This window comes from Lithobates pipiens, unplaced genomic scaffold (assembly GCF_037356315.1).
Source record: "Lithobates pipiens isolate NorthernLeopardFrog02 unplaced genomic scaffold, aLitPip1_a1.2 Scaffold_16, whole genome shotgun sequence".
Lineage (NCBI taxonomy): Eukaryota > Metazoa > Chordata > Amphibia > Anura > Ranidae > Lithobates > Lithobates pipiens.
In genome coordinates this window covers 347,831,384-347,858,618 of record NW_027507748.1, presented here as the reverse complement: position 1 = coordinate 347,858,618, position 27,235 = coordinate 347,831,384, and the positions used below count along the sequence as shown (strand labels likewise).

Sequence of the window (27,235 nt, the reverse complement as noted above, 5' to 3'; positions counted from 1 at the left end):
GCGTGCTCGGACAAGGGTCTGTTGTGGACTTGGGTGGGACCCCCACGCCGATTATTTTCGGCGTTGGGTGTTCCCCTTTAAGTCCATACCAGGCGGCGGGGCCAGCGACGTCTCCTTCGCGGGCCCTGCCTACCTGTAGACCCGCTCGAAATGAGCAGACTTTTCTCCGGGCGGGAAGAGTCCGCTCATTTCAAAAGTACGGCGGACTGGCACACACACGGCCGGATTGTCCGCCGAAATGCGAGTACGGCGGGCAGATTGATGTGCAACACGAAATTCTAAGTCCGCCGTACTGTCGGGTCAAAAAAGTATGCCGGAGGCTACACACGGGGGGATTGTTTGGCGGACTTGAGTTTGCCGGACTTTTCCACCGGATTGTTTGATCGTGTGTACGCGGCATAAGGATGAATGACACCCAAATGTACATTGCATGTTTTGATGCAATTTTAGCACGATTTGGAATCATGGGGAGAATAGGGCTGATGCAAATCCAAATCGTTAAATGTGCACAGGCTTTAGCCTTTTCTTAACTTGCGGTGCTGATTTAAAAGCTTTTTTTTTATATATAGTGACAGAGTTGCTTTAGGAAAGTTTGCAAAACAATTACACACTGATAAAATGTGAAACTTTAGGTACACCTGTATTTTAATGGATTGTAACTTTTTTGCACAGGCATGATGTCATTCTGTGTAAGAACTCAAAGAAAGAGGAGCACAAAGAAGAAAAACCACCTATGGGCAGAACACTTGCAGAAAGGTAACATGATAAACAAATCATTTTTAATCCTCCTTTAGCCGCTTGACCCCTGAAAGGTTTTACACCATTCATGACACATTTTTTGTTATTCAGCACTGTTCCTCTTTTAACTGGCAATTGCGTGGTCATACAACACTGTACAAAAATGAAATTTTTATAGTTTTTTCATACAAATAAGAGTTCTCTTTTGGGGGTATTTGATCAGCACTGTCTTTTTTATTTTTGTGATATAGATGAAAAAAGATTGTACATTTTGAAAAACAAACAATATTTTCTACTTTCTGTTATAAAATATATTAAATAAAATCTAATTTATTTATAAATTTAGGCCAAAATATACTCTGCTACATACAGTATCTTTGGTTAAAAAAAAATTCCAATAAATATATATTAATTGATTTGTGTGAAACTTATTGCGTCTACAAACTATGGTATACATGGTGTGCCTAAAAAGTTAAATGAATGGTCCAATATCTCAACGGCAACATGGGCCAGGTGCGCATGCACTTGGCTATCCAGAAGCACGTTGAAGTGCCATCGTGGAGTTCACGTGACCGTCAGGGTAAACCTGCTGCAGGCAATCAAACATTGTTAGGGTGAGAGGTAGGGTCACAGTGCAATGGAGAAAAGAGTAAACATAAAGTTTTGCTACAAATTCGGGAAAATGGTGATGGGGACGCATGAAATGTTGGTGCAAGTGTACGTGATGGAAGCTGGGAGCAGAAAATGTGTTGACTGGTTCAAACTCTTTTGTGATGGGAAGGAAACGATGAGCCACGTTCAGGTCGGCCGTTGACAAGCAAAACCTCAGACATGATCAAGCGATTGCGACAAATGCTGGCACAAGATAGGCGACTGAATCTCCTTCTTTGACAACGATGGTATCATCCATAAGAAATTTGTTCCTACAAATTCTGGAGCACTGGACAGTGGATGTTGCTGAACGATAATGCGCCTACGCACTGTGCGATCCGTGTGCACAAATTTTTGGCTCATCATATCTTACCTGTTGTCGATCATTCACCATACTGCCCTGATCTGGCCCCTGCAGACTTCTTTCTGTTCCCCACCTAATGGCGATTATTTTGAAGGTCAATGAAAGTAATTTTTTGTATCTTCTGTTTTGTTTGTTTTCTGATACCATTCACTAAACTTTTTTAGACAAACCTCGTATACCAGCTCAGTGCTTATTTTAATGCTGTTCTTCGTCTGCGTTTGAATTTTTTTTAAAGCAGAGTTCCACCCAAAAGTATAACCTCCACTCATTGTACTCCTTGCCCCCTCCAGTGCCACATTTAGCACCTTTTGGAGGGGAAGGGGGGCAGGATACCTTAGAGGAGAGAAGTTGCACTACAGGTATGCTGGCCTCAGTGTTTCCCCTTAAATCAGTATCCTCAGAGTTACCCTTTACATCAGAATCTGCAGCAATCCCCCTTACAGTGCAAGGGGGAGCTCTGCAGACTTTGATGTAAAGGAGAACTCTGATGTAAAGGGCAATACTGCAGACCCTGATTAAAGTAGGAACTCTGATGTAAAAAAGTACGATGCAGACTCTGATGTAAGGTAGGGCTCTGGTTACCAGGGGCTACCTTACATCACAGTTCCCACTTACATCATGGTCCACAGCATTTCCCTTTACATCAGGTTCCACAGAGTTTGCCTTTGCACCATAAGGGGAATCCTGCAGACTCTGATCTAAGGGGCAACTCTGTGGATACTGACGTAAGGGAGAAATTTGTGGACTGTGATATATAGGGTATATCTGATGTAAGAGGGAACTCTGAGGACTGTGATGCAAAGGGGAACCCTGTGGACTCTTGTGTAAGGGAGGGGGTTCTGCTGACCAGAGATCCCCTTACATCAGAGTTTCCCTTTAGACCACAGTCTGCAGCATTTGCCCATACATAAGAGTCCTCAGAGTTCTCCTTTACATCAGAGTCCACAGTGTTCCCTTTTACATCAGAGTCCACAGAATTATCCCTTGCACCGTAAAGGAGAAATCTTTTTTGTGTTCTATCAGTAAAAATTTGTCTCTTTCAGTAAATTTTTTGTATTGTGGCAGTAAATTTCACTTTGGTGGTGGGAAACCCTGGTGCTGAGTATTCTCTAAAGTCAAAGAAAGTGGAAAAATTATGATGTATTCAATATAGAATGCTGATTTCCATTATAGACACTTAGTCCTGGTTCTGGTGAGCAGGGAGCTGCTGAACAGGAACAGTTCAATAGACTGAGTCAGGCAACACAGCACTGTGGAAACTGTAGTACAGAGGAGAGAAACTCTACTGTAATCAAGAGCTTTTGAACTGCATTTCTCAGAGCGAGATTGCCAGAAAGTGGGAAAAGAGCTGCATCTTCTCAAGCTGTACAGAACACAGCTTCCACTTGCCACGAGGGAGTCTGGAGAGTGCACATTGCTGTTCCATGTGCACCACCACTGCTGAATATTGGTTGCTTGAGGATCTGCAGTGCTGAGTCCAGATATGCCAACAGCCAGAGTCACCTAGGTGCCTTGCTGTGTGTGACCGGATGATAAACTGTTGCTGTGGATACTATCTGGTGCTAGAGAGACTAAACCCTTTAGGAACTGACCATCTAGTAGCCGTATTACTGCCTGCAGGCTTCACTGGGACTATTCCCTTGTGTACCAATGATACAATTGGGCCCCAACACTAGCCAGCTGAAGAGTTAGGACTAAAGACTGGCCATTTACAGATACTTCACAAAGACCTTCACCCATTGCTTATGCTTATGCTAAGACGTACCTCTCAGGGGACGTTGCATCATGTCCTAAGCATTCTCCTAGGGTGCACCCTAGGCTAGTTATAGTATTCACGTTGCAGTTAATGCTTATATGCACTACTTATTGCTGATTTTTCTGATTTATGAGTTAATCCCAGACTAGTGGTACAGAACTTTATTCGAAGTTACATTGGCAAAATGATTATAATGTCTAGCAGACTGTGTCTGAACCTACTTACTGTGTGTTAATTTATGCTCAAACCACAATTTATTCTAACCCTTATCAATACAGTGGGTTAATTTACCACTAAACGACTTTGTGTCTATTTTCTGGTACTAATTCACAGCTGAGTTAAAGGTATCTATACTCGTGTTCTTATGAGTGGTACAATAACTCTCATTCAAGCAGGTGTGTCAGAGCGACTGAGGTTGTTCTTGGAATCAAGGTGCAGAACAGGGAATCCACATTACCAACAACGGGATGGTACTGGTGCAAAGTTATGATTACCGATACTGGAGCCATACGTCTGGGTAATGGATGACGATGGGCAGGAAGTTAAAAGACATATATAGTGATTTGGCAGATGATAATCCTGGGACGGAGATGGACAGTCCACAGTTTAGGGCAAGCCTCCTCTACGAAGTAGAAACACAATCCAGGGACATGTAGAAAAAGACAGAAGCAGAGGAACCTTTGCTTCTGTCTCTTTCTACAAATCCTCATTACTAAGTGGCTCCTGCGGGTATAGCTCTAAACATGAGACAAGACAAATGGTGGAATCTTGATAAGTGGATTGCGTAGTTTTGAAGTTTTTAAAAAGTGGCTTATAGGAGTGGTAAATAACTTAAAGGGGCCAGGTCAAGCCCCTAAGCCAGTGGCCTCCAAACTGTGGCTGGGGGCTGGATGTGGCCCTTTGGTTTAGTTTATCTGGCCCTTGGGCACGATTTAACTAACTGACACCAATGCTGGAGCATCATTCCCCCTACTAACACCATCAATGGGACTCCATTCTTCTCATTGATATAAAAAATGGGGCACTATTTCTCCCATCAAACCAATGGATGGGGCACTGATATCGGAAATTTTCTATTACCACAGGCCACAGTCTGGCCCCCCTAAAGCCTCAAGGACAGTAAACTGGCCCTTTGCTTAGAAACTTTGGAGACCCCTGCCCTAAGCAAATGCAAACAGCACTTCCCCACATTAGAAGAAGTGGTAAACTTGCCTCTCTGGTGGCCCATGTCCCCTACCTTACCTTCATTCTAGTTATACAATCTCCATAAGACACTGGCATTCGGCATTCCTGGGAGTGTTGGAGGCTTGTGTTCCCCGCATGCTGTGGTTCTAACCCAACTTCACTGCTGTGTCCTGTAGCAAATAGAGGATGTAGTCACAGCATGTGGTGGGACAAACAGGTGTCTAACACTCCCAGAAGTTTTGAACACCAAAAAGTGAGTATACTACCTCTCCCATTGAAGGGGAGTTCCATTTCCATCTGCTTAGGGACCTTATAGCATCCCTAGAAAATGTATGTTGTATAGTGGTAGTGGTGAAAGGAATCAACACATCCCAATACATACTTGACTTCCAGTCCACTAATCAATAAAATTACCCAATGTTATTTTGTTGCCTCTTCCTGCTTTCATGGAGCAATGGTTGACCAACATGTTATTTGAATGTCAACTATTACAATTTCTGTATAGATATATAGATATGTTAACATGCGTTCTCAATGGGGATCTCTTTCAGTAATAAATATCCTGTAACTATTTATTCCACCTGCTTTTAGTCTCATGCCATTCATTTTTTGGAGTGGTTGACAACTGGAATGTAAATCACTTTGACACAATTTCCACCTCTAAACATGTGCTTCTGGCAAAAATGACTATAAAAGAGAGTATATTATGTACACGATTATTATATTATTTCCTACTTGTCACTAGAGGGCACTAGAGGGAAGGATTTGAACTATTTTGACCTTAAGTTAAAAACCAAAGAAAAAGTATCAGAATGTTTACATTGACAAGAATGTGACATTATGATTTATTATCAAGATCAGCTAAACAGAACATTTTAGAGTAGGAAAATACCCTGCAGGGAAAGATAAGTATTTGAATTCAACCTTTCCTCTACTTCTACCCTTGCTCTCCATCTACTGTTCCTACAGCCTGCCTAGTATGACAAAGCAGAAATGTATGCATGGGTCATTTCTTGTATATGTTTTTTTTTCTGACCGACTTATCAACAGATCACAAATTGCGATTGCAGAGGTGCAATAAGCAAAAATCATATTATGATTTACATAACTGAAAATAATGACTTAATATCAAAACAAAAATGCAAAAGTGTGTTGAAAGACATGAGTTGAGGGTAAATCTCATCATTAATTAAAAACTCATACTCTACTATTGAAAAAGAAACCCCCAAAAAAATGGATGGTAAATCAGTAGCCTGTTAGGATAATACTTAGTAAATTGGCCCCAGGGCTAAATACACTGTATTGTCAAAAGTATTGGGACACCTGCCTTTACACACATGAACTTTAATGGCATCCCAAATGGGAAAAAAAAAAGAAAGAAAAGAAAACAATGTCCCTGACCACCGCCACACCAGTTATATGATAATGTCGTACTGCACTTGTGAAAGTATGTTAAAAAAGAAGAAGAAAAAAAATTATATATATATATATATATATATATATATATATATATATATATATATATATATATATATATATATATATATATATATATATATATATATATATATATTTTTTTTTTATTCCAAAAAATTCTGGAAAAAAATTACAACTTCAAAAAACTCACCATGCCTCTTACTAAATACTAGGGATAGGCTGTTTGCCGAACACCCAAATTTGCAGGTTGTTCACCCCGACGAACATCCTGCAATACACTGAGCACTGCACAGTGCATTCTGCGCCCTGTTTGCTTTGCCCAATCAGGGTGCAGTGTAAGCTGGCTGGGAAGCTGGTCGCAGCGTCCTTAACAACCGATGAGTCATCAGCTGTCAATGGGTTTCCCCACTGACAGTGGAACAATAAAAAGAAAAAGCGCCTGTTAAAAAGGTCTGGTCTGGTATGGATTTGAAGGGGAAACCTATGCCAAAAGTTTTTATAAAAAGGGCATGGGCCCCCTCAAAATATGTTCCAGATCCTTATCCAGGCATGCAGCCCAGCAGGTCAGGAAAGAGAGGGGGCGAATGAGCGCCCCCTGCTCCTGAACCATACCAGGCCACATGCCCTCAACATGGGGGGGTGGGTACTTTGGGGCAGGGGGGATGGGAGATGTTGGTAGGGACAAGGGCCTCACCCTCACAACCATAGCCGGTGGTTATGGGGGTCTACGGGTGGGGGGCTTATGAGAATCTGGATGCCCTTTTTAACAAGGGGGCCTCTAGATCCTGCCCCCCCATCGGGTGCCCCTATCCATTTACCAAAAAAGTGTCAAAAAGTAATAAACACAAAAACAAAACAAAAAAGAAGTTTTTGACAATTCCTTTATTAAAAAATAAAAAATAGTGTCCCTCGATGTAAATCCATCGTCCATCATCAATCACGCCACCCAGCATGGACCAGTCCGTGGCATCAGAAGGGACAGTGTCTCTGGGTGACGTATCTAGGTGGCCCGCTCCTCTCATATATAAGAAGTGCCAAAGCGCAGAGCAGGAATTTAGTGGGAGGCCTCCCAGGAGGCTGGAGCATTTGAGTTTTTTTATTTTTTCAGGTCAGCATGCAGCGGGATTGACAATGGATTTACATCGAGGGACACTGTTTTCTTTTTTATTCTCTTATTAGAGGAATTGTCAAAAACTGTCTCTTGTGTTTATTAATTTTGACACTTTTTTGGTGAAGGGGCAGGGGTACTATGTACCCGATATCCATTAACATGGGTGGCAGGGGGCGGGATATGGCCGAATGCCTATTCTGCGCTTTGACATTCCTTATATAGGAAAGGGGTGGGCCAACTGGCTACGTCACCCAGTGGTACCACCCACTGTTCACATCACAGACTGGACCATGCTGGGTCGCGTGATTGAAAATGGATTTACATCGAGGGACACTATTTTTTATTTTTTAATAAAGGAATTCAACATTGTTTCTTCTTCAAATTTTCAGTCTTTTTTTGTTTAGTTAGGAAAAAGTAAAAAACTCACGGCATTTTTTTGTTTTAGTTCTGGTGTGGGGTTCCCCTCCAAATCCATACCAGGTCCGAATTGGGTGCCCTACGCCATTTTTTCTTTATTTTTTTTTTTCAATAACCGTGTGCCGACAATTATAACCGCAAATCATTTTAAATTTTTTTTTCTCTGCAGCAGGTTTTATGCATGCTACAGATGCGCCACTTTACAGGCACATTAAGGGGACCCCTCAGCCTCTATATTTAAAGGAATTTAAATTTTTATTGTTGCACTTTAAGCATAATTAAAATCACTGCTCCTTAAAAAAAAAAATATTGTTCAGGAGTTCTGCTGCAAACTGAACAGGGGGGTGTTCGGCCTATGTTTACTAAATACCTTGGACTGTCTCTTTTCAAAAAAAGGGATCATTTGGAGGTTATTTATACTGTCCGGGTGTTTTCGGGCCTCAAGAAATTAGATAGGCTGTCAGTACATCAGGGTTGATAAATTTTTAGATATACTATATATACCATAGTTTGCGGACTAAATAATATACACTGATTTGGGTTATTTTCACCAAAGAAATGTAGCAGAATACACTTTTATGTAAATTTATGAAGAACTATTATTTGTTTGCAAAATGTATTAACAGAAACAAAAAAAATGAAAAAAACACCACCATGCTTCACAGTTCACTACTTGTATTATACACCACTGGTATCCTTGAATTAGTAGACCTCTTGTTTTAAAGTCTGCCCTTTCTGCAATGTTTGAGCAGTCTGAGATCAAATTATGTAGCAAACATAACTAAATCTCAATTAGCTCATATTTTAGTCATTCTCATTACAGGTTTATTATTTAAGCCCTATGCATACTGGGTGCATACATGAAGCTCCATCATTTAGATGTGAGCTGAGGGCACAGGTGCACCATCCAGCCTTGCTGCCCGCAGCCTGTTAAACTCTATGAGAAGCTGACAGCGTATGGTGTATGCTTCCAGGGGTGAATGCCAAGAATGTAGACTGCTTGTGTTCCTGGCATTTGTCCCTGGGCACATACTGCCCTAAATGTAAGTACCGCTAGGTGAACTGGTCAGCCCTGTCCAGCCAGAGCAGCTGTCTGGCTCTCATAGAGTATGAAAGGCTGGTGGCAGCGGGACTGGATGGTGCACCTATGCCCTCTGCCCACAAGCAAGCATTGGAGCCCTATGCACTGGAGCTAAAAGTCCAGATTGCATTGAGCCTTAGGTGTGTAACTGATGCAATAACAGTGGTAAAATGTGGGCTTTTGAACAATATTCATATGAGAAGAGGCTACTGAAGGCCCTGCTATATGATAGTGAGTTGGCAATAATGAGATCTTTATCCTGACCAAACATGGTAAGAAGAGAAAGCTGCAGGTGCTGGTATTGAGAAGGAGGTCTGAAATGCATGTGCACAGAGGAAGGAAGGGGCAGTTTAGCCACAGACCCTTCCTCAGATGATCCCCTTACCCCCTCTCTTACAGCTCTTCACCCCACTGCCTCTTTAGAACCCCCACAGAGTCCCTCAGCTGTCTGCCTCTTTTAGAGTTTTCCAAAAGCCTTTCAGCCTCCTTTATCAAACTGACGCAGACTCCAGGGCAAACTTCATTCCACCATTGCCATAAGTGCAGGAGTATTATTTCTTCCAGCCAATACAGGGGCACCTTTTCCTTCCACACTACTGATATGGAGACATATTTTTCATAGCCACAGGTATCCCCATATTTTGCTTAGTCACACTATGTGCACTGTTTAAACCCTTTAATTCCCTGCTATGCGCTAAGTGGACCACAACTATTGCCTCTACTGTATATTGGCTATTTTAACCATTCTAGAACAGCATGCTGGGATTGCTGCTATTGGCTCCTTTCCTTGCCCTACCCCTAATCTCAGACTTATTTACTTTTCAAAGTTCCCAGTACAAAAATGCATGATGGTGTGTTGCTTTAGTGCCTTGGGTAGTCATTATAATGCAATGTAATTTGTCATACATTGCAGTACAGTGCATGTTACTGCAACATATAGGGGTTAACCGGCTTCAGCGTTTATTTTTATTTTTAGGTGTTAGTGCTATGTCTTAAAAATTAAAGACTCTTTAGCAAGCAACATGAATCTCAATAATGTATGATTTATTCATTTTTCAGCTCTGTTATATTGTGAGTACATATTCAGAATTATACTCCAGTCAAACATTAAAATGTTTTATATAAACTTGATCAGGGGACACAACCTATCTGCTTTCATCCTAGCATTCATCTTGTCAAGCTGGTAGCCCCACTCACTAACCCCCCTTTCTCACTTGAGCTTTTTTCAGCTCACCATACAAAATTCCATTCTTTCGACTTGTCCCTTTTCACACTGGTATGTACAGTTTCCCTACACTCTACGCCCCAAAAAAGTACACAAAAGCGTTTGTTACCCCAACACTTCATATTTCTAATATGTGTCTACTGTACCATGGAATTGTATGTGAAAGTATCCTGTTCTCTTTGTATTGTTCCTTTATGTGAAATTCCTGGTGCTCCTGCCAGTCCCTCTGCTTTCCTATTAAAAACTGACCACACTAAGCAGGAGAGCATACCATGGTCAGGTCTCTAGCTATGCTGGGAATTCCATGTGCTCTCCTCCAATGATTAGAGTTGTCCTGACACGCCGCTGCTGCACAGCCATTCACTGGGGAGCTCAGTGTGCTGCTGCTTCCCCACCCAGCTCTTATGCAGCTGAGGACAGAGGGAATTTGATCACTTATAAAAAAAAAGGAAAAAAGGTTATTTATAATGTTTTTTTATATCTATACAAAAATGCCTGAAGGTTGAGACACATGCAGAAACACTTGTACAAATCTTGTAAAATACCTGTAAAACACCCCGAAAGAGAACATCAAAATCATTGGGAATATGCTCTGCTTATACTCTCAGGTATGAATGCAAGCTGAATTATAATGGGTATGGATACCCTGAAACCAAGCATGGAAAAATATAGGCCAAATCTTCCCATATTCTGAGCACCTGACACATGAAGGAAGGCAGCAGAAGAACAGAGCAGACTTTCTGATTGTAGTGAGTTTGTACAGTTTATTAGATAACTGACAGTTCAGCTGATGTTGGTTGTCGTCTGGTGTTGCATCTTTAACATTTACAAAGGTTATATGCTATAGATGCAAGAAATACAATAACATAAAAATGATTCATAAATGAATATATCAACTGGTCAGCAATGATATGTACATATTGTGGGATGACACTTGGACATTTGGTTTTTATCTTCTCAGTTTTCTTGTTTTTTTATTCTGGTCATTAAAGGGATGAAGATACCTACCACTCCTTCCTCAATTCCTACAAAACACCAGACTGTGTTTATTGCTGAGTCAGAAAAGAAAGGTTTCAACTCCAGATCACTGAGATTTTCCTACAATCTAAATCAGGTAACAGTAATATACTTTTAGTATAGCTACTGCGTGTTCATATTATTTGCTGTTTTATGATACACTAACGTGGATAAAATTCAAGGACTTTCTATTTGTTTATCTAGGCCCTGTTCACATCTGAGTGTAGCAGAAGTGCGGGCAAAATTAAGCCCACGATTCTGGAACTCGCTAAAAACAGACTACGCACATCTATCTGAGTGGCATTCATTGGTAATGGCACAACTATTCACGCGTGCCAAAAACCACTCAAAAAAAGGGTACAGAAGATGCTTTGGAGCAGAAGGTAGCCCATAGAAGTGAATGGTGTTGCTCCAAAAATGCACGAAACAAATAAGCAAAAAAAGCGCAAAAAATGCAATGCTCCCACGTCGGCGGTGCTCAGATGTGAATGAGAACAAGTTCAACTGAATTCAAAAGAGATATTTCTGTTTATATTGTTGTTGACAAACTAAATTGCATGCTGGCTTTTTATAGGTCCCCTTCATTGATATCTTCATATGAGGTCTTAGGGGATCATTTGCACATTTTTTTACTGGCAGAGGCGTGTAAATCTCAAGGCTGTTTGAATAGAATTAAAAAAAATTGGGTGGTAAAATGAATGATATGAATTACTTTTTAAAACTGAGCTTAAATTGGACATTTACTAGTTCAGTGATCCTTTCTAACATTTATAGTCTCATGTAACAAATGTATTTTTGTACCTAAAATAATGCCTACATCATTTATATATAAGTAGCAATTCTTCATTTCAAAAGAGAGTTCATCAATCAATCTTTGAGGCAACACCCTGTGACTTGAGTTTGTTCCTTTTTTTTTTTTTTTTTTTTACTTACGTTCTTAAGCAATCAGCCCTAAGGGCTAGCTACTACATTTCCAATGTTCTATCTAAAGATACATTTAGTTTTAAGTAATTATAGATCATTCACCTGTTCAGTTTTAATAACAGCTGAGCTGAGATGATGCAGATTCCTTCTCAAGGATATACAGGCTTTTTGTCTTTGCATTCTTTCAGAGCACACATCCATCTTATAAACTCTAACATACAGAAATACAGTAAAGAAATGAAGAAATGTAATGTTCATGGTTTTGACATTTTTAATTCCTTATTTTAGTTTTGCATATCATGAGTACTGTATAATGAGGGCTTACTTTTCTGTGATGAGAAGTTGTGATTTTTCCTCTTTAATTACATAAAATTATTGCAGATAATGCAATTTAGGACATGATTCACTCTATGAATAAATAGGGCTTACTTTACTCCTGGCTTATTGCTAGTCTACCTCCCATTCCAAGAAAACGTTGATGGGTTGCTTGTCAGGACTGGAGATCCTCTTTAATGCAGATCACCTCCAAAGACACATATACTTATTTTGCTCCTCCACTGCTCTGTTCATTGTCTGAGAGTGAAAGGAAAGCCCTATGTATGCTACATGTCACTGAAGTTGTAGCTCAGCACAGCTATGAAATCCCCATGTGATAGCACTGATTGGCCCACAGCTGTCAAATAAAGTGAATGACCTGCCCTTCATAGCCTAGGAGTGCCATTTGTAGCACTGACTCCCGAAGGAGCGGCTGGTTTTGTTGGGCTTACCGTTTACCTTCTCCACCTCGTTGTTCTTGTCTAGGGGTTCATAGTACAGTCCAGCCAAACTGATGCCAGAATCAGGCCAGAATATTAGGAAAAAACTAAATTTACAAACATTGTGCATACTCTTCAGGAGTACCGGTGCTACACATGCATTTCCTTTACCTCCCATCACTGAAAAGAGCAATGGGGGAGCAAAGGAAAGATGAGTATGTGCTTTAGAGGTAAGCAGGAATTAAAGCAACCCCATTGAATTTGCGTTACACACAGTATCCTAGTCGTTTTTAGAAAGCACACTGTTTTATACAGAGTCTACTGTTTTCATTACGACCACATTAAAGCAGGAGTTCCGCCGTTTTTTGTTTTTAAAAGTCAGCAGCTACAAATATTGCAGCTGCTGACTTTTAAAATATGGACACTTACCCGCCCAGCGCGCCCGTGATGTCGGCACCCGAAGCCGATCTCTCGATCGGCTCTCGGGTGCTGCCGCCGCCATCTTCTATATGGGAATCAGGAAGTGAAGCCTTGCGGTTTCACTTCCTGGTTCCCTACTGAACATGCGCGAGTCGCGCTGCGCAATAAGGATGGTCCCTGCTGTCTCTGGGATCCGTGTGTTTCCCAGCAGACAGCGGGGGCCCCCGCAGGAAGTGGCGCAAATACCCGCAGAATCTGCGGCTATCTATGCCCGGAAGTGGGTGCAGATACCTGTATTGTACAGGTATCTGCACCCCCTCCCCCCTGAAAGGTGCCAGTTGTGGCACTGGAGGGGAGGAGGGTTCCAATGAGTGGAAGTTCCACTTTAGGGTGGAGCTCCAATTTAAGTAATTTTGTTATTAAACATTTTTTTTTTTTTAAATCAGACTGTGTTGTGAAAGCAGAGAAATTGGAAGTGGCTTCATATGTTAAGACAACTTTTGAACCCTAAGGCCCTTTGCACACAGGGCTGTTTAGTTGCATTGTGTCCCTCCTGGCACATTAATGCATCTGAGAGGGACAGAAACAGTGTACAGCCTTGCTTCAGGCAACCTGTCAAAGTCTGTGGCAGGTTGCAGCTGGACAGGGCTGAACACTTTACTGAGTGGTACCAATATTAAGGGCCTTACATGTTCACAGATGTTATCCTCGAACGAATAGGGCCCTAAACTCTACCATTCAGTATAGCATTCAGCCCTGTCCAGCCACAACCCACCATAGACTGACAGGCTGCCTTTAGTGGGCTGGAGCATGTACCTGTCCCTGCCCAGCTTACTAAATTGCTGGGACACACTACAGCTGAATGGCCCAGTGAAAAAGGGGCCTTAGTTGACTTCTTTCAGCATACATTTCCCATATTTTCTCCAGAGCACCAGATTGTTAGGGATTGCAAAAACAGTGGTCATTTCAGGTTCTGCATGAGCAGCAAGTACTAGGGAAGTAGCACAAGGGATATGCAGAATTCAACTGTGGAAGCATGTGTGATATTGCCAGTTATCTTTTTTTACCTTAAACCCATATTTGAATTACAGGGCTGTGTTGCGTCATGGTGTAGAGAGGATTTGGTGTCACCAGGGTTCTCACCTATGCAGGTTGAGGGGCTCTGGGATTTGTCTCATTAGGAAAAAATAGCTTTTCTCCAGGATTAGTAAATCCTGGATCGGGTCCTGGAGCCCAGAGATTTTGTAGAGTATTGAGTAGGGTAATGCCTTCTTCTATGGGTTCCACATTTTGATGGTTACCAGCACCCGCTGATTGTGAAGATGTGCACAGGCCTTATGGTATGGTAACTGAGTAGAGTTCAGAGCTCCATCCTCCAGAGGAGAATGTTGTGGCAGAGAGCAGCAGGTGCACTGATCAGGATGACATCTAAAGAAACAATTACTGCAGGACCAGCATTTGTCGTTGTAGACATGTTCTGTTAAGCTAAAGGTTGGTACACACTGCTAGTTTTTTTGTTCAACCCAACAGGGCTGAGGGAAAAAAAAACCTGACAGCTCAGCAGGTGCCTCTGTACTAACTATCCGATGTTAGTATAATGATCTCCCCTGCTGTGCTATTGTATTCTGACAGGGAGCCTGCCCCCCTCCCCCACCAGAACACTCCAGTCAGCAGACCTTTTTTGGTCATGCCCTGTTCAGCCAGTTTCTGTTGGACTGGCTGCAGTACACACAGTCCGAATGCCGCCCAACATTCGGCCCATGTGTACTAGGCTTAAAAACTGGTATTCTGACTCCGATTGTTGTGAAGAGATTATCCCTTGTGAGACCTCTATGCCTGGCCTGCATAAGATATAATCACTGAGGACAACCCTCATCAGATAGCTTGAACTCACCAACACTGATTCCATCCCCAGAGGTGCTTTTATTCCGAACATCAGGATACAGCAGATGACCAGATACAACAGATGAATAGGTTGTGCTATTATGCGGTCAAAAGATGATATTGACTGTAGCTTACAATGTAAAATACATGTGCCCTGCTCCATGTGGCCTGTTACTGCATTGATGACACAGGAAGTACAAACACAGGAAGAAGGGTGGAGCATTACATACAAAGGAAGTGTGTTATAACATAAGGGAAAAACAAACTCAAGAAACAGGTGCATTACCACAAAAGGTCACTAGATGGCAGCATGCAAACTAAACTTAAACATCCATAGAAAAATGGTTCAGGGAAATAATATATATAAATTCTATGCCCCGTTGGGGCTGTACAACTGGTGTAGACCAAGCTGGGCTGCTTTATAGTTAGGAGGTTGTATTTTTACTCTGAATGCTGGGCTGTACTCTTGATGCCATCCTATTTTTTGTGGAGTTGGTCTTAATACATAAATTGGTCTATTTTAGCAGATTTATAGCAAATAATACAGTAATTAAACTAATATTGTCCCTGAAAAACATTGTCAGTCTGCTTGAACCTTTGTCCTTCATGGGGACGAACAGTGGTGCACTGGCAGTCAATGAAGTCCTTTAAGCTAGAGCAGCTAAACAGTTGTGAAGAATCTCTAAATTTGTGTAAGTGTCCAGTATGGTTATGTGACTAAATGAATTTATCTCAAAAGTCTTTCAGCAAAATTTCTGATTATGTTCCCATATATAGAGAGAAACACTACAGTAAGGACCTCCAAACTCACACCTGAAATGCAGACATCAACATAAGAAAGCAAAAATTTGGATACGTGGGTTGCATAAAAAATTACAATAGCAACCTAAAATGTGTATCCAATGACATACACCTTAGTTTCTCTTTAAGAATGGTTCTTATGAAACAAAGGCCTGAATCTGAACATCTTGTCATTAAGCTTAGTACAGCATTAGTGCAGTCTGCTTTAAGAAACACACAGGTGTTTTTTGTTCCTGCTTGTTCATACCATTGAAACTTCCTCCTTGGTGACGTGAATTCAGGTTTCATTAAAAGCTTAAGCTGTCAATGTGCAGAATTCAAGGTGAGTTTGAATTTTGCTTTGTTTCATATCCCTCCCTGTTTTCTGTTTGCAGTGTAGCCCTGAAGCAGTTCTGAGTCAGATGGGGTGAGGAAAAAGGGAATTATTCACTGTTCACATATCTGAATTTTTGCCACCATGTGATTTTATTGTTAACACTGACTTGTGTACTTTGACTTTAGATTCCATACATAGGAAAAATGTGAAATGAGTGCCCAAAAACTAGCTTGTACTATTGTGCTGGTAACAAATGGTAACAAATACCAGGTATATTATTGCTGTATATTAATAAACAAATGTATTAAAAAATATAAAAAGGTATGACTGACACGTGTCCCCTTGACTGTGGCAACCCACCCACAATCCACAAAACAAGATCCAAACATAGAGTCTGTATCAGTTTTTGTATGTTTCTGGTCATTCTGCTATACTGTGCCTAGTGGACATTCCAAAAGCCACCCCATGTAGCTTTTTTTGCCACCCCCCTCTGTCATGGTCAGCTCCTGATGGAGGTCGTGGCCCTCAGGATTGCCCCACCAGAAAGTGAGCAAGCCGGGGTCCAATAGCAGATATAGCAGGTAGGGATAAACCAGAAGCGTTGTCAAGGAACAAGCCAAAGGTCGGAAACGATTGGTAACGAAGATATGGATGGCAGTGGGAGAGACAAAAGGGAGATATTGGCTAGAGTGAGCCCCTTAAAGAATAGACCTAAAAGCTCCATGACTATTATTTATACAAACTCCCAGCAGCCTTCAGGGCCATCCTCCTTGGGATTGGCCAGGGCTGTATAATAATTCATGCTGCTATTTGCATTGTTCCACATCTATGTTCCAGAGAGTTCTATAGTTCTCTGGAAAACAGAGGAAACAATCAAAATTGCAGCAGGTGAAACACTGAGCAGACCTAACTAATTAAATGCAGCTGCACTGAATACAGTGAGCACAACTGAATTTACCTAACACAGCAATTGCAGCCACACTGGTTGCAGTGAGACAAGCTTAATTTACTTAGCACCAAAAATACAGCTCCACTGAACAAATTGATCCAGAACTAACTCTACCTAAACTTAGCACCTATCTAGGAGAGTGCTACACATATCTGAAGAAAACGGAGTGAGCCACAGATGTTGGTGGAGCCTTATGCTTGATTAAGGTCACTTTCACACTGCCAGTGCCCGGGCGTCAGTGGTAAAGCGCCTCTATTTTTAGCAGTGCTTTACCATCGTTTTAGTGGCTCTGTTCGGATGCTAGTGGGATGCTTTTACCCCCTGCTAGTGGCCGAAAAGGGGTTAAAACCGCCCACAAAATGCCGCTGCAGCTGCGGCTTTTCCGGCGGCACTGCCCATTGTATTAACCGCTCTTACAGCACTGCAAAAAAGCTGCTTGCAGGACTTTTTGTGATGCCCTGCCAGTGCAGCGCCCCAGTGTGAAAGCACTCTGGCTTTCATACTTGGATTGCAGCTGAAGCTTTTTTCAGTCGCTTTAGAGGCACTATTTTTATCACTAAAACACCTCCAGTGTGAAAGGGGGCTTAGGGGGACACATGCTGCAGGCACAGACTGGCTGTCTTTCACCCAGTATACAGTGGGAACCACCTTCTAACACAAGAAGTTGATGAGAGGTCATTGACCAAATCCACATTACACGTTGACAAAAGATGGGAAAGTGTTGTCTTCAAGTATCACAGAGCCAGTAACTTTATCAGAGATTAAAGGGGCCAGAACCAGTGTCATCATCAGTGTTTAAGTACTTAAGGACCGCCCGTCGCAGTTGTGTGCCATAACTCCGGTATCCTCTTCAACAGCGGGCTTTCAGATAAAAGTGGTCTCAGAGGCAGATTTTGTTTACATCCCTTGTAATAGGAATAAAAGTGACCCCAATTTATTTATTTATATTTTTTTCTTAGAAGGAGAGTGTCAAAATAAAAAAAAAAAAGTAAAATAAATAAGAAAAAATAAAGCTAAATTTAAAGCACCCCATCCCATGCGTAGAAGCGAACGCATATGTAAGTTGTGCCTGCATATGAAAATGGTGTTCAAACCACACATGTGAGGTATCACCATGATCGTTAGAGCGAGAGTAGTTCTAGCACTAGACCTCCTCTGTATCTCAAAACTGGTAACATGTAGAAATTTTTAAATGTCTCCAATGGAGATTTTTAAGGGTCTAAGTATGTCGCCATTCCACAAGCATGACATGTTGGGTGTCCATTTACTCGGCGTAACATTATCTTTCACAATATAAAAAAAATTGGGCTATCGTTACTCTTGTCTTATTTTTTTACTTAAAAAAACTGTATTTATTCCAAAAAAATTGCGCTTGTAAGACCACTGATTAAATACGGTGTGACACAAAGTATTGCAACGACCGCCATTTTATTCTGTAGGGTGTCCGAAAAAATAATTATAATGTTTGTGGGTTCTAAGGCCGCGTACACACGGGCGGACTGTTCGCCCAACTTTGTCCGCTGAACAGTGTTTCGGACAGTCCGCTCGTGTGTGGGCTTCAGCGGACAGTTTCAGCGGACAGTCTGACGAACAAAGTTTTTCGGAATTTCCGTAAGACAGTCCGCTGAAACTTGGTTTCAGCGGACAGTCCGCTCGTGTGTAGGCTTGTTCGACAAACTAAGTTTCGCGCATGCTCAGAAAGGATTTACACGGCGAAGGTTGCATTGCAGTGTATTGGACGTCGAATTTCTCGTCCCGTCATACGTGCCGTTCACGTCATCGCGCACGCTTTCAGCGGACTGTTCGTTCATCGTGTGTGGTCAAGTCCGTTCATGCAAATTTTGAGCGGACTGTTTGTCGGATTGTTTGACGAACAAAGTTGGGCGAACAGTCCGCCCGTGTGTACGCGGCCTTAGTCATTTTCTAGTAAAAGAAAATTGATTTTAACTTGTAAACACAAAGTCTGAAAAATGGGCCGGGTCCTTGAGTGGTTAAAGGAACATTATCCAGAGTGCTCCGACATAACAGTTGGGCCCCAGACTGCTGAACTGTCAAAGTGGCGTAAGGCCAAGTGTGGTGCAGTTTGTCCGTGTTGCTTTTTTATGCTCATTTACATTCATTTTTAGCTGAGCTGTCATTAAACTCTATTAAAATGCACACTTTATATCTGCGCAATCGATTAAGTGAAACAAACCAAATAAGTGCTAAATCAGTTGCTGGCCAGAACCTATAAGTGATTCTGAACTTACTAGACTAAAGTAATACCCCAAGATGGTGTAGCGCAACTCTCAAAAGCTATGAACAAAAACAATGTGCAAAAAAACTGTGCATAGAAAAATGATATACCGTAAATTTACAAATAAGGTCCAATGAAAATCCAAATGCGAAAAATATACAAAAATCGATATTCAGCTTGAATCCACTGCAATAACTACTGTGACATGTCATATGCAAAATGTGTGGTGAGACCTATTGGTAATGCAGAGGTCAGGTCAGTCAGGTGAGAGGCTCATCTAAATGGGTGGTGGATTTACTTTGCGTTTGACATGTCACAGTGGTGATTGAAGTGGATTCAAGCTGGATATTGTCTTTTGATATTTTTTCACGTTTGGATATTTATTGGACTTTATTTGTATATTTATATCATTTTTGCATCCAGTTTTTTTTTGCACATTGTTTTGTTCATACTTTTTGAGAGTTGCTCTACATCATTTTGGGGTATTACTTTATGAATGTGCATCAAAGATGCAACAAGCAGGACTTTGATGCACTTTTAATAAAGATGCACGTTCTAATAGAGTTTAACAAACCAACTGATGTGAACGGGGCATAATTTTCCTAAATTAGGATTACCCTAGGATTTAAGAGAATTTGTTCTATTGCTTGTTTTTACAGTAAACTTCTTTCTACTGTTCTACTGTCCCACTGTTCATTTGCAATATAGTCCTTGCTTTAGCTTATCTGTTTGCTGTGTCATTGCTGTAGTGTCATATCTCTTTGGCTACCGGGGTACCACATATACTGTACATCTGCAATAAATATTCCCCATCCAGCCAGGTGTGTCAGTGTGGTTCTATTTGCAGAGTCGCAGACACAGGAATTGGGGAACCAGTACATCCAGCAGCTCCATCAGGGCTAAGTGCTACTTTGTCAATAGAACAGGAATAAATCTTCCAATGGAAATACCTGTTCCAATGACAGATGGAGTAGCCAAGATTGCTTGTGGAGGACCCCAGAAGAAGAGCTTTGGGGTTGCTGTGTACAATATCATTGCATATAGCAGGTGAATATAACAAGTTTTATTATTTTCAGAAAAAATACACTTGACTTTAAAACGGTTTTAAGGTAAAAAATGTCCCAGAATTTGTATCGCCCCCGCACCTCCCTGAATACTTACCTGAGTCCTAGCTCGATCCAGTCCTGTGCCCAAGTGCAGCAGCAATGCTCTTTCTTTGTCCTCACAAGACTCAATGTCAGCTGTAGGAATCATTGGCTCCTGCTGCTGTCAATCTAATCCTGTTCAGAGGGATCAGTACGGGGGGGGGGGGGGGGGTAGGGAGGGCAAGGCCGAGCTGTGCTGTGTGTGTCTATAGAAGCGGACCAAGAAGTGGAGGGGCCTGAGGCTCTGGCAAATCATGGGGCAACTCTGTGCAGAAGCATATTTAAAATAAATAAATAAATGAAACACTTGACGCCCCTCCACAGTACATTTCATTTACTACAGCGGGGTGGTAGGGGCAGGCTCAGTAATATACTGTGTGTGTATATATATACTATATACTATACTATATATATATATATATATACTACATATATCTGTAGTGTTTAGTTATCTCTCTCCAAAGCTCTAAATGTCTTTTCTCTCTGGTGTTTGTTCCTTTGTTATCAGCATGTCACCTCTGAGAAGTTTTCCCCACACATGAGATACAATTTGTGTCGTGGAGAGAGCTCAGCACACAGCTTGTCTTTTCACAACACAGTTTTTCTGCTCTGTGAAGGGGGTGTGTTCCTTTCCTCCAATCAGCTCACACACACTGTTACTGCAGCCTCTCCGCCCCCTCCTCTGTGATACTAACAGATGGAGAATAATTTTAAAGCGGGGTTCCACCCTAAAGTGGAAATTCCGCTCATCGGAACCCTCCCCCCCGCCGGTGTCACAATTGGCACTTTTCAGGGGGGAGGGGGTGCAGATACCTGTCAAAGACAGGTATTTACACCCACTTCCGGGCATAGACTCCTACAGGAGTCTATGCCTCTTCCTGTCCCTGTGCGCTGTCTGCTGGGACACACACGAGTCCCAGAGACAGCGCAGACAATTCCTATTGCATTGCGTGACTCACGCATGCGCAGTAGGGAACCGGGAAGTGAAGCCGCAATGCTTTACTCCCTGATTCCCTCACCTAGAATGGTGGCGGCAGTAGCCGAGCAATTGATCAGCCTCGGCTGCCGACATCGCTGGACTCTGGGACACGTGAGTGTCCATTTATTAAAAGTCAGCAGCTGCAGTATTTGTAGCTGCTGGCTTTTAATATTTTTTTTCACAGTGAAATCCCTCTTTAACACAATTCTGCCCTTTTGAAGGGGTGTAGGTTAGAGAGGAGAAGACTGCAGATAAACAAGTAAAACTTATCTGGATTTGTTAAATCTCTGTATATCATCTGTGGCTGTTCACTTCACTGGGCAGCAGCAGCCGGTCCATAAGGGGCACAGGGGTGCGCCCCCCTAGTATGCATGTGGGGTGCCGGATTCATAGCTTTCTATGGGTTTTTTTTTCAAGCACATGATTAGAGCCTGAGGCTCTAACTGGCTTGATAAAGGTTGAGCTTGGGGCGCAGGGCACTGTGCCCTGAACCTACCCACTTGTGACACTAGCGAATTAATATTTGCTATTGGTTTCCGGCTTCTCCTCCCAGCCCATCAGGGCAGGAGACGGATCTGAAAAAGACCGGGTTGGCCGGTTGGAGAATCTGGGGAAGCCACGGCGGTGGAGGGGTGAGTGCGTTGAGTGCAGACCTGGGGAGGGTGGCTTGTTTCAAACCCTCCCCCCACCATAAAAATGTATCACCAGCCACCACTGTCACTGGGTATATTTGAGGGTTGTACATTTTTTTAATAATAATATATCTTTGTGTATTGCCATACGACACATCAAATATCAAAAATAAAGGTATATTGCTTTCAGTAATGCAGTTTATTTTTATACCAGAATGAAAATCCCGGCCCAGGATCCTATAATGTTTCCAATGGATCAGATATCAACAATGTTTCTTTATCAGCAAAAGGGACTGGAGGCTTTCCTTCAAAGGTATTATATTGGCTTAAGGTTAGAGATACACTAATTTCGGTATAATATTGTGTACGATTGATATATAAGACATATGTATTGGCATAACAACGTGAGTGTACAAATACCACATTTTAATGGTGTAAAATCTAGAAAAGGTATTGGTAAGTGCCTGCTGTAGCAGAAATATATGTTTGGCAGCCACTATCCTGTGCTACCTCTTGTACAACTCATAGTGGCTTTGCCCCTTTCAACCCTGTCTGCTTCAATAAACATTGGTGGATGGGGAAGCAGGGTTTTGAGTTTATATCTGCTTCTTTCTTGTAGCCCAACTCCAGGAATATGAAAAAAAAAATAGCTCCGTCTAGTGCTGCAACCAATCTCCCACAGCCTGCTCTTTGTGCTGCGACTGAATCTGTCACACTCCAGCCTCATCGCTGTCCAGCCTCATCACTCTCCAGCTTCCTCAGCACACAATACAGAGTTGATGCTGCTGTATTGTACGTGCCGATGTTGAGGCTCCATCCACAGACTGGAGCTTTGGGCAAAGGAGGGGAGCACTGAAGTTGGCTGGAGTGGGCATGTAGGGAAAGTAAAGCTTCTTATACAATAACCCCTAGGCATAACAAGCATTTGACGCTTGAGTGTGGGACAGGGTGGAATTATTCATTTTCATGGAGATGGGCACCAGGAAAGTTAAAGATCACTGATATACTGTACATAATGTACCTAAAACGTAATTTTTGCGTAATGTCTTTTTATTATAAATGTAAAAGAGGGCAACATAAAAAGAGTGCGATATTTGACACTGTTTTTGATAAACGAACGCATCACCATCTGGATTGAAGAAACTTGCAAAAAAAAAAAGTCCAGTAAAGAGACACTGTCAAAAAGTTTTGTCGGCCGCATGTGTTCACTAGGTATAAAAGTATTTTTACATAAAAAGTCCCCTACATAAAAAATCAACATTTTGAATTAAGTTTATGATTTTGTGTTGGGCCGCATTCAGGTTGGACACCCCTGCTATAGCACAGCATCATTGTGCCAAGGTATCACGCCAACCTACAATTGTAAGTTTCAAATTCACACCCAAAATGTCAAAATTCACCCAATAAAGGGTGTCAAGAAAAGCCGTTTTTACGATGAATTTTAACTTTCTTATACTATGTATCAATTTATTTTGGATGTATGTTGTTTCTCTGTATCCCATGTATTAATCATGATTACTGTGATTTATATGTTTATTACTCATGCTCATTGTTTACTGATTAACTGTAATGAATATTTTTATGATCCTTAATTTATATGTTAAGTTATTATGATTATTTGCACTATGATTATCATTATTGCCATTATTATTATTATGTATTATTTTACCATATGTCTATCAATCATGTATATCTTACATGATTGTGGCACTGAATTGATTATTCATTATGCTTTTTGTGTGTCTATCAATCATGTGTACATTTTATGTTATTCTGACATTCAATTGAATTAGAGTTTATCATTTGCTTTCTATTTTTGTTTTTCTTGCAAAGACATGCCCCATGTGAAGTCCCAACCGGCCTCTTTTTTATGTATATTGGCCTACTAAATACATTGAGAATCTTCATGCCATAAATTGTGTGAATATTCACTTCAATTATCCAGTCAAGTGTAGATGAAATAAGCAGATATGATTGTATGAAGATTCTCAACTGCTTTACCAGTGACGGGCAGTGGTAATTTTTTTTGGGGGTGGGGGGGGCGGCAGACATTTCCACCACCATTCCCTCCCCCCTGGTCAGTTGGATCCAGAGCACTTACCCCATCTATTGGCGGGCAGCGCTTCTCCAGGGCTTCATCTGTGTCTTCCCCTGCTCTCCACAGGCATCACGGCGGCAACGGCTTCTTCCCCTGCTCTCAGTGGGCATCACACCAGTGGTGGCTTCCCCTTCCTCTGCTCTCAGTGGCTTCAGTTTCCTCCCTCCTCCTCGGCAGCCAATCTGGATGCTTCTAATTTCGGCCAATAGGGAAACGGGTCTCATACCCGCTTCCCGATTGGCCGGGAGGAGGATCCGTGTTTCAATAGCAAATTATCATTGTATATATATATATTGTAACACAACTGGGTGGGCTCTTAGCGCACATGAGCCCACCCTATTTTGAAGCCTATTAGAGCCTCTGGCTCTAAGCAGGTGCTTCAAAGCCCCTCCCTGTTGGAATTCATGTCCTGAAAGGGGCCGGATGCATGGATAGATGTGGTAGTTGTGGATGGGGGGGTGGCACTCGGGCGCCCCTAATGGATGGGCCACCCCTGAGCTTTACTAAGTCAGCCTCAAAATATTGAGTCTTTTCAGGAGTGAATCCAAAATGTAAGTTGTAGGTTGCCCTGATTCATTTATTTTTTATGCATGGTCAAAAGCAATTGGACAAGTATTGAAATTGCCTAAAAATACATGTGTGCAGCCAGCATAATTTTCTTTGCATGAATAACGAAATATTTACTAATTTTGAGGACAAAGATTATACTGCCACCTACAGGAGAATGAGACATTGGCTAACAAAAAATTCTAGACCAGCTCAGGATAAGCCCTTCTACAACCAGCATGCCTCAGTGTTTTACCATTTTCCTTAGTACGATGGATACATTTTCTTCAGTTCTGTTGGGAAAAGTCTAATGTACTAAAATGCTAGCATTTTTCTTCTTTTTTCTTAGTTTTTCTGTTCAATCAGGATTCTTACGTTACTGCTAGAGCTGGTCTCTATGGCTGCAGCTATCTGAAGCAGCCTATCCTTAGCCTGGCTTTTGTAGTATCTTTGAAGATTCGCTATGTTAGAATGCCAAATGGGCTAAGCATCAAGAGCTACCTCATTGGATTGTGGGGCTCCTTTGCATTGCTTGCTTCCCACTAGCAAGGAGTACATCATCTGCCGAATGGAGTGTCATGTGCTTTGCACTCTCCTTACTGCCATTCAGCATCAAGGAAGTATCTACCTGCTGCTGCTCCTGCTTTGCAAAGAGCCATGTGGCTCTTCGTCTGTTCCTCCTGCCTTTCTTCAGTGACTGTGCGGGGCAGCATATAACAGTTTGGCCTAGGAAGTCAGGAAGAATTAGTCTTACCCTGAATATTGGTGGCACACATACGGTTAGCCGCCTGGCTGCCTCTGGGCTAAGTACTTTTTTTTAATGTTACCTACTATGAGCAGGGAGCTAATAAAGTCAGATGAAAATCAAAACTATTGATCTGAACACCTCTTCCAGATTAGTGACGCAGAAAGTATTACAATTTTTTACGGCCAATCTAACAGGCAAGGAACCAGCATTTTCTAAATGAGCATTCAACAATGGTGGTCTGCCTATTTTAACAGCATGGGTTACCTTTAAGATGTAGGCCCCTTCCAAATGTGAATCATGCTGTGGTGTAGAGTGACCACCAAACATGCACTGTAGGCCAGCCCCCACAGTTGTTTTTTTAGAATATTGTGCATGATATGGCGTTACACAACAGGTACAGTATTTGTACTCCTTACATATTCTTAGTGCAAAAGCTTTAGTTAAACTTTCACCAATGTGTTTATATTTTAGTTTATGAATAAAATAATTTGATACTGTATACTTGACTTATTCTGATAGCCAGTATTGAATAAATGAAAATATTTATGGCACTGTTTATTCTTTAGGCACCCCGAAGTACGTTCTTTAGGGTCAGTCGGACCCCTGCACCGAACTCATACTACATAAAATATGCCCTGTTTGCAAAACAGGATTTTAACAAAAGCAACTCTAGCGTGTTCCATCAGCCTATAGCTATAAAATTGAAAGACACAAAACTTCAGACACCAGCTCCAAATCAGTACAATGTAAGTGTTTGTCTGTTATTTTCATCCAAATGGGACAGATCACTTTCTCCTAACCATTTACCAGTTTACGGGCTGGTTCACAATCCCTGTGCTATGTTTTAGCTTACAGAAAGTATTGGTTCCGGTCAGTGGTGCCTTGCACTTTTAAAGACATGCTGCAGATTTCCAAACCACACCACAGTTCACCCACAGGCTGCACTGAAATGTGAACAAGGCACATCGAAAATAATTGTTTTCTGTCTGCCCTTGTGGAGATTGGTGCGTTTTCACTAGAAAAATTACAATCTTGGCCCAAATATGAATGTTTCCTAAAATACAATTTTGAATATTCTCAATGATTCAGTAATGGACTGCTAAACTGCAAGGAATAAAGTTTGCTTTCTAAAATATGATTTTGCTTTTTTACATATCTAATAGTGTAAGGCTGGATTTACATCCCTTTGAAGAGTGTTCCATTAAAATGAATGGAAGCATACATCAACTACTAGCACCAATGTGCATAAACATGTGTTGTTGCAAGTTTTCAGCATGCACTGCAGTATGTTATATTGGATGTCAATAGGCTTCAAAACACACATCCAACTCTTGCTGATGCATATTATGTTGCATTTACATGTATTATGATGAGTCCATGTAAATTACAAGACGCATAATGCATTTGTTGATATGCGTTGTAATGTGTTTTTATGGATTTCAATGGACAACGCATCAAGCAAAAATGCAGAGATGTGGATCCAGCCTAAATGCAAACTTAAAAACAGCTTACCCATACTTCCTTTGTGGTTACAGTTTTTTATAAGTTGAGCAGTTTAAAGCAGTGATTTTTAACCCTATTCTCAAGTACCCCTAACAGGCCTTGTTTGCAGGTTTTCCTTTATCTTGCACAGGTGCTTTAATTCAGAGTCAATGGCTTGGTATTTTGGACAGCTTTTTTGTCTAATGCCGCATACACACGTAGCCGACTATCCGGCGGACTTCCCGCCGGACTGTCCGTCGGACTTTCTGAACGGGCTACTTGCCCATACACGGCACTTTTTCAGCAGACTAATATGGTGTACTAAGTCCGCCGTACTA

General features: G+C 41.6%; 1 protein-coding gene across 1 annotated transcript in view; it reads left to right on the top strand.

Moving 5' to 3' along the window:
- STPG1 (sperm tail PG-rich repeat containing 1) overlaps nt 1-27,235 on the top strand; it is a 130,066-nt gene that overhangs the window by 18,549 nt on the left and 84,282 nt on the right. Inside the window, exons 2-5 of the mRNA XM_077481848.1 lie at nt 673-756; nt 10,958-11,079; nt 22,238-22,336; nt 25,982-26,161. Coding sequence (XP_077337974.1) covers nt 673-756; nt 10,958-11,079; nt 22,238-22,336; nt 25,982-26,161 — 485 coding nt within the window. The remainder of the gene's footprint in view (nt 1-672; nt 757-10,957; nt 11,080-22,237; nt 22,337-25,981; nt 26,162-27,235) is intronic.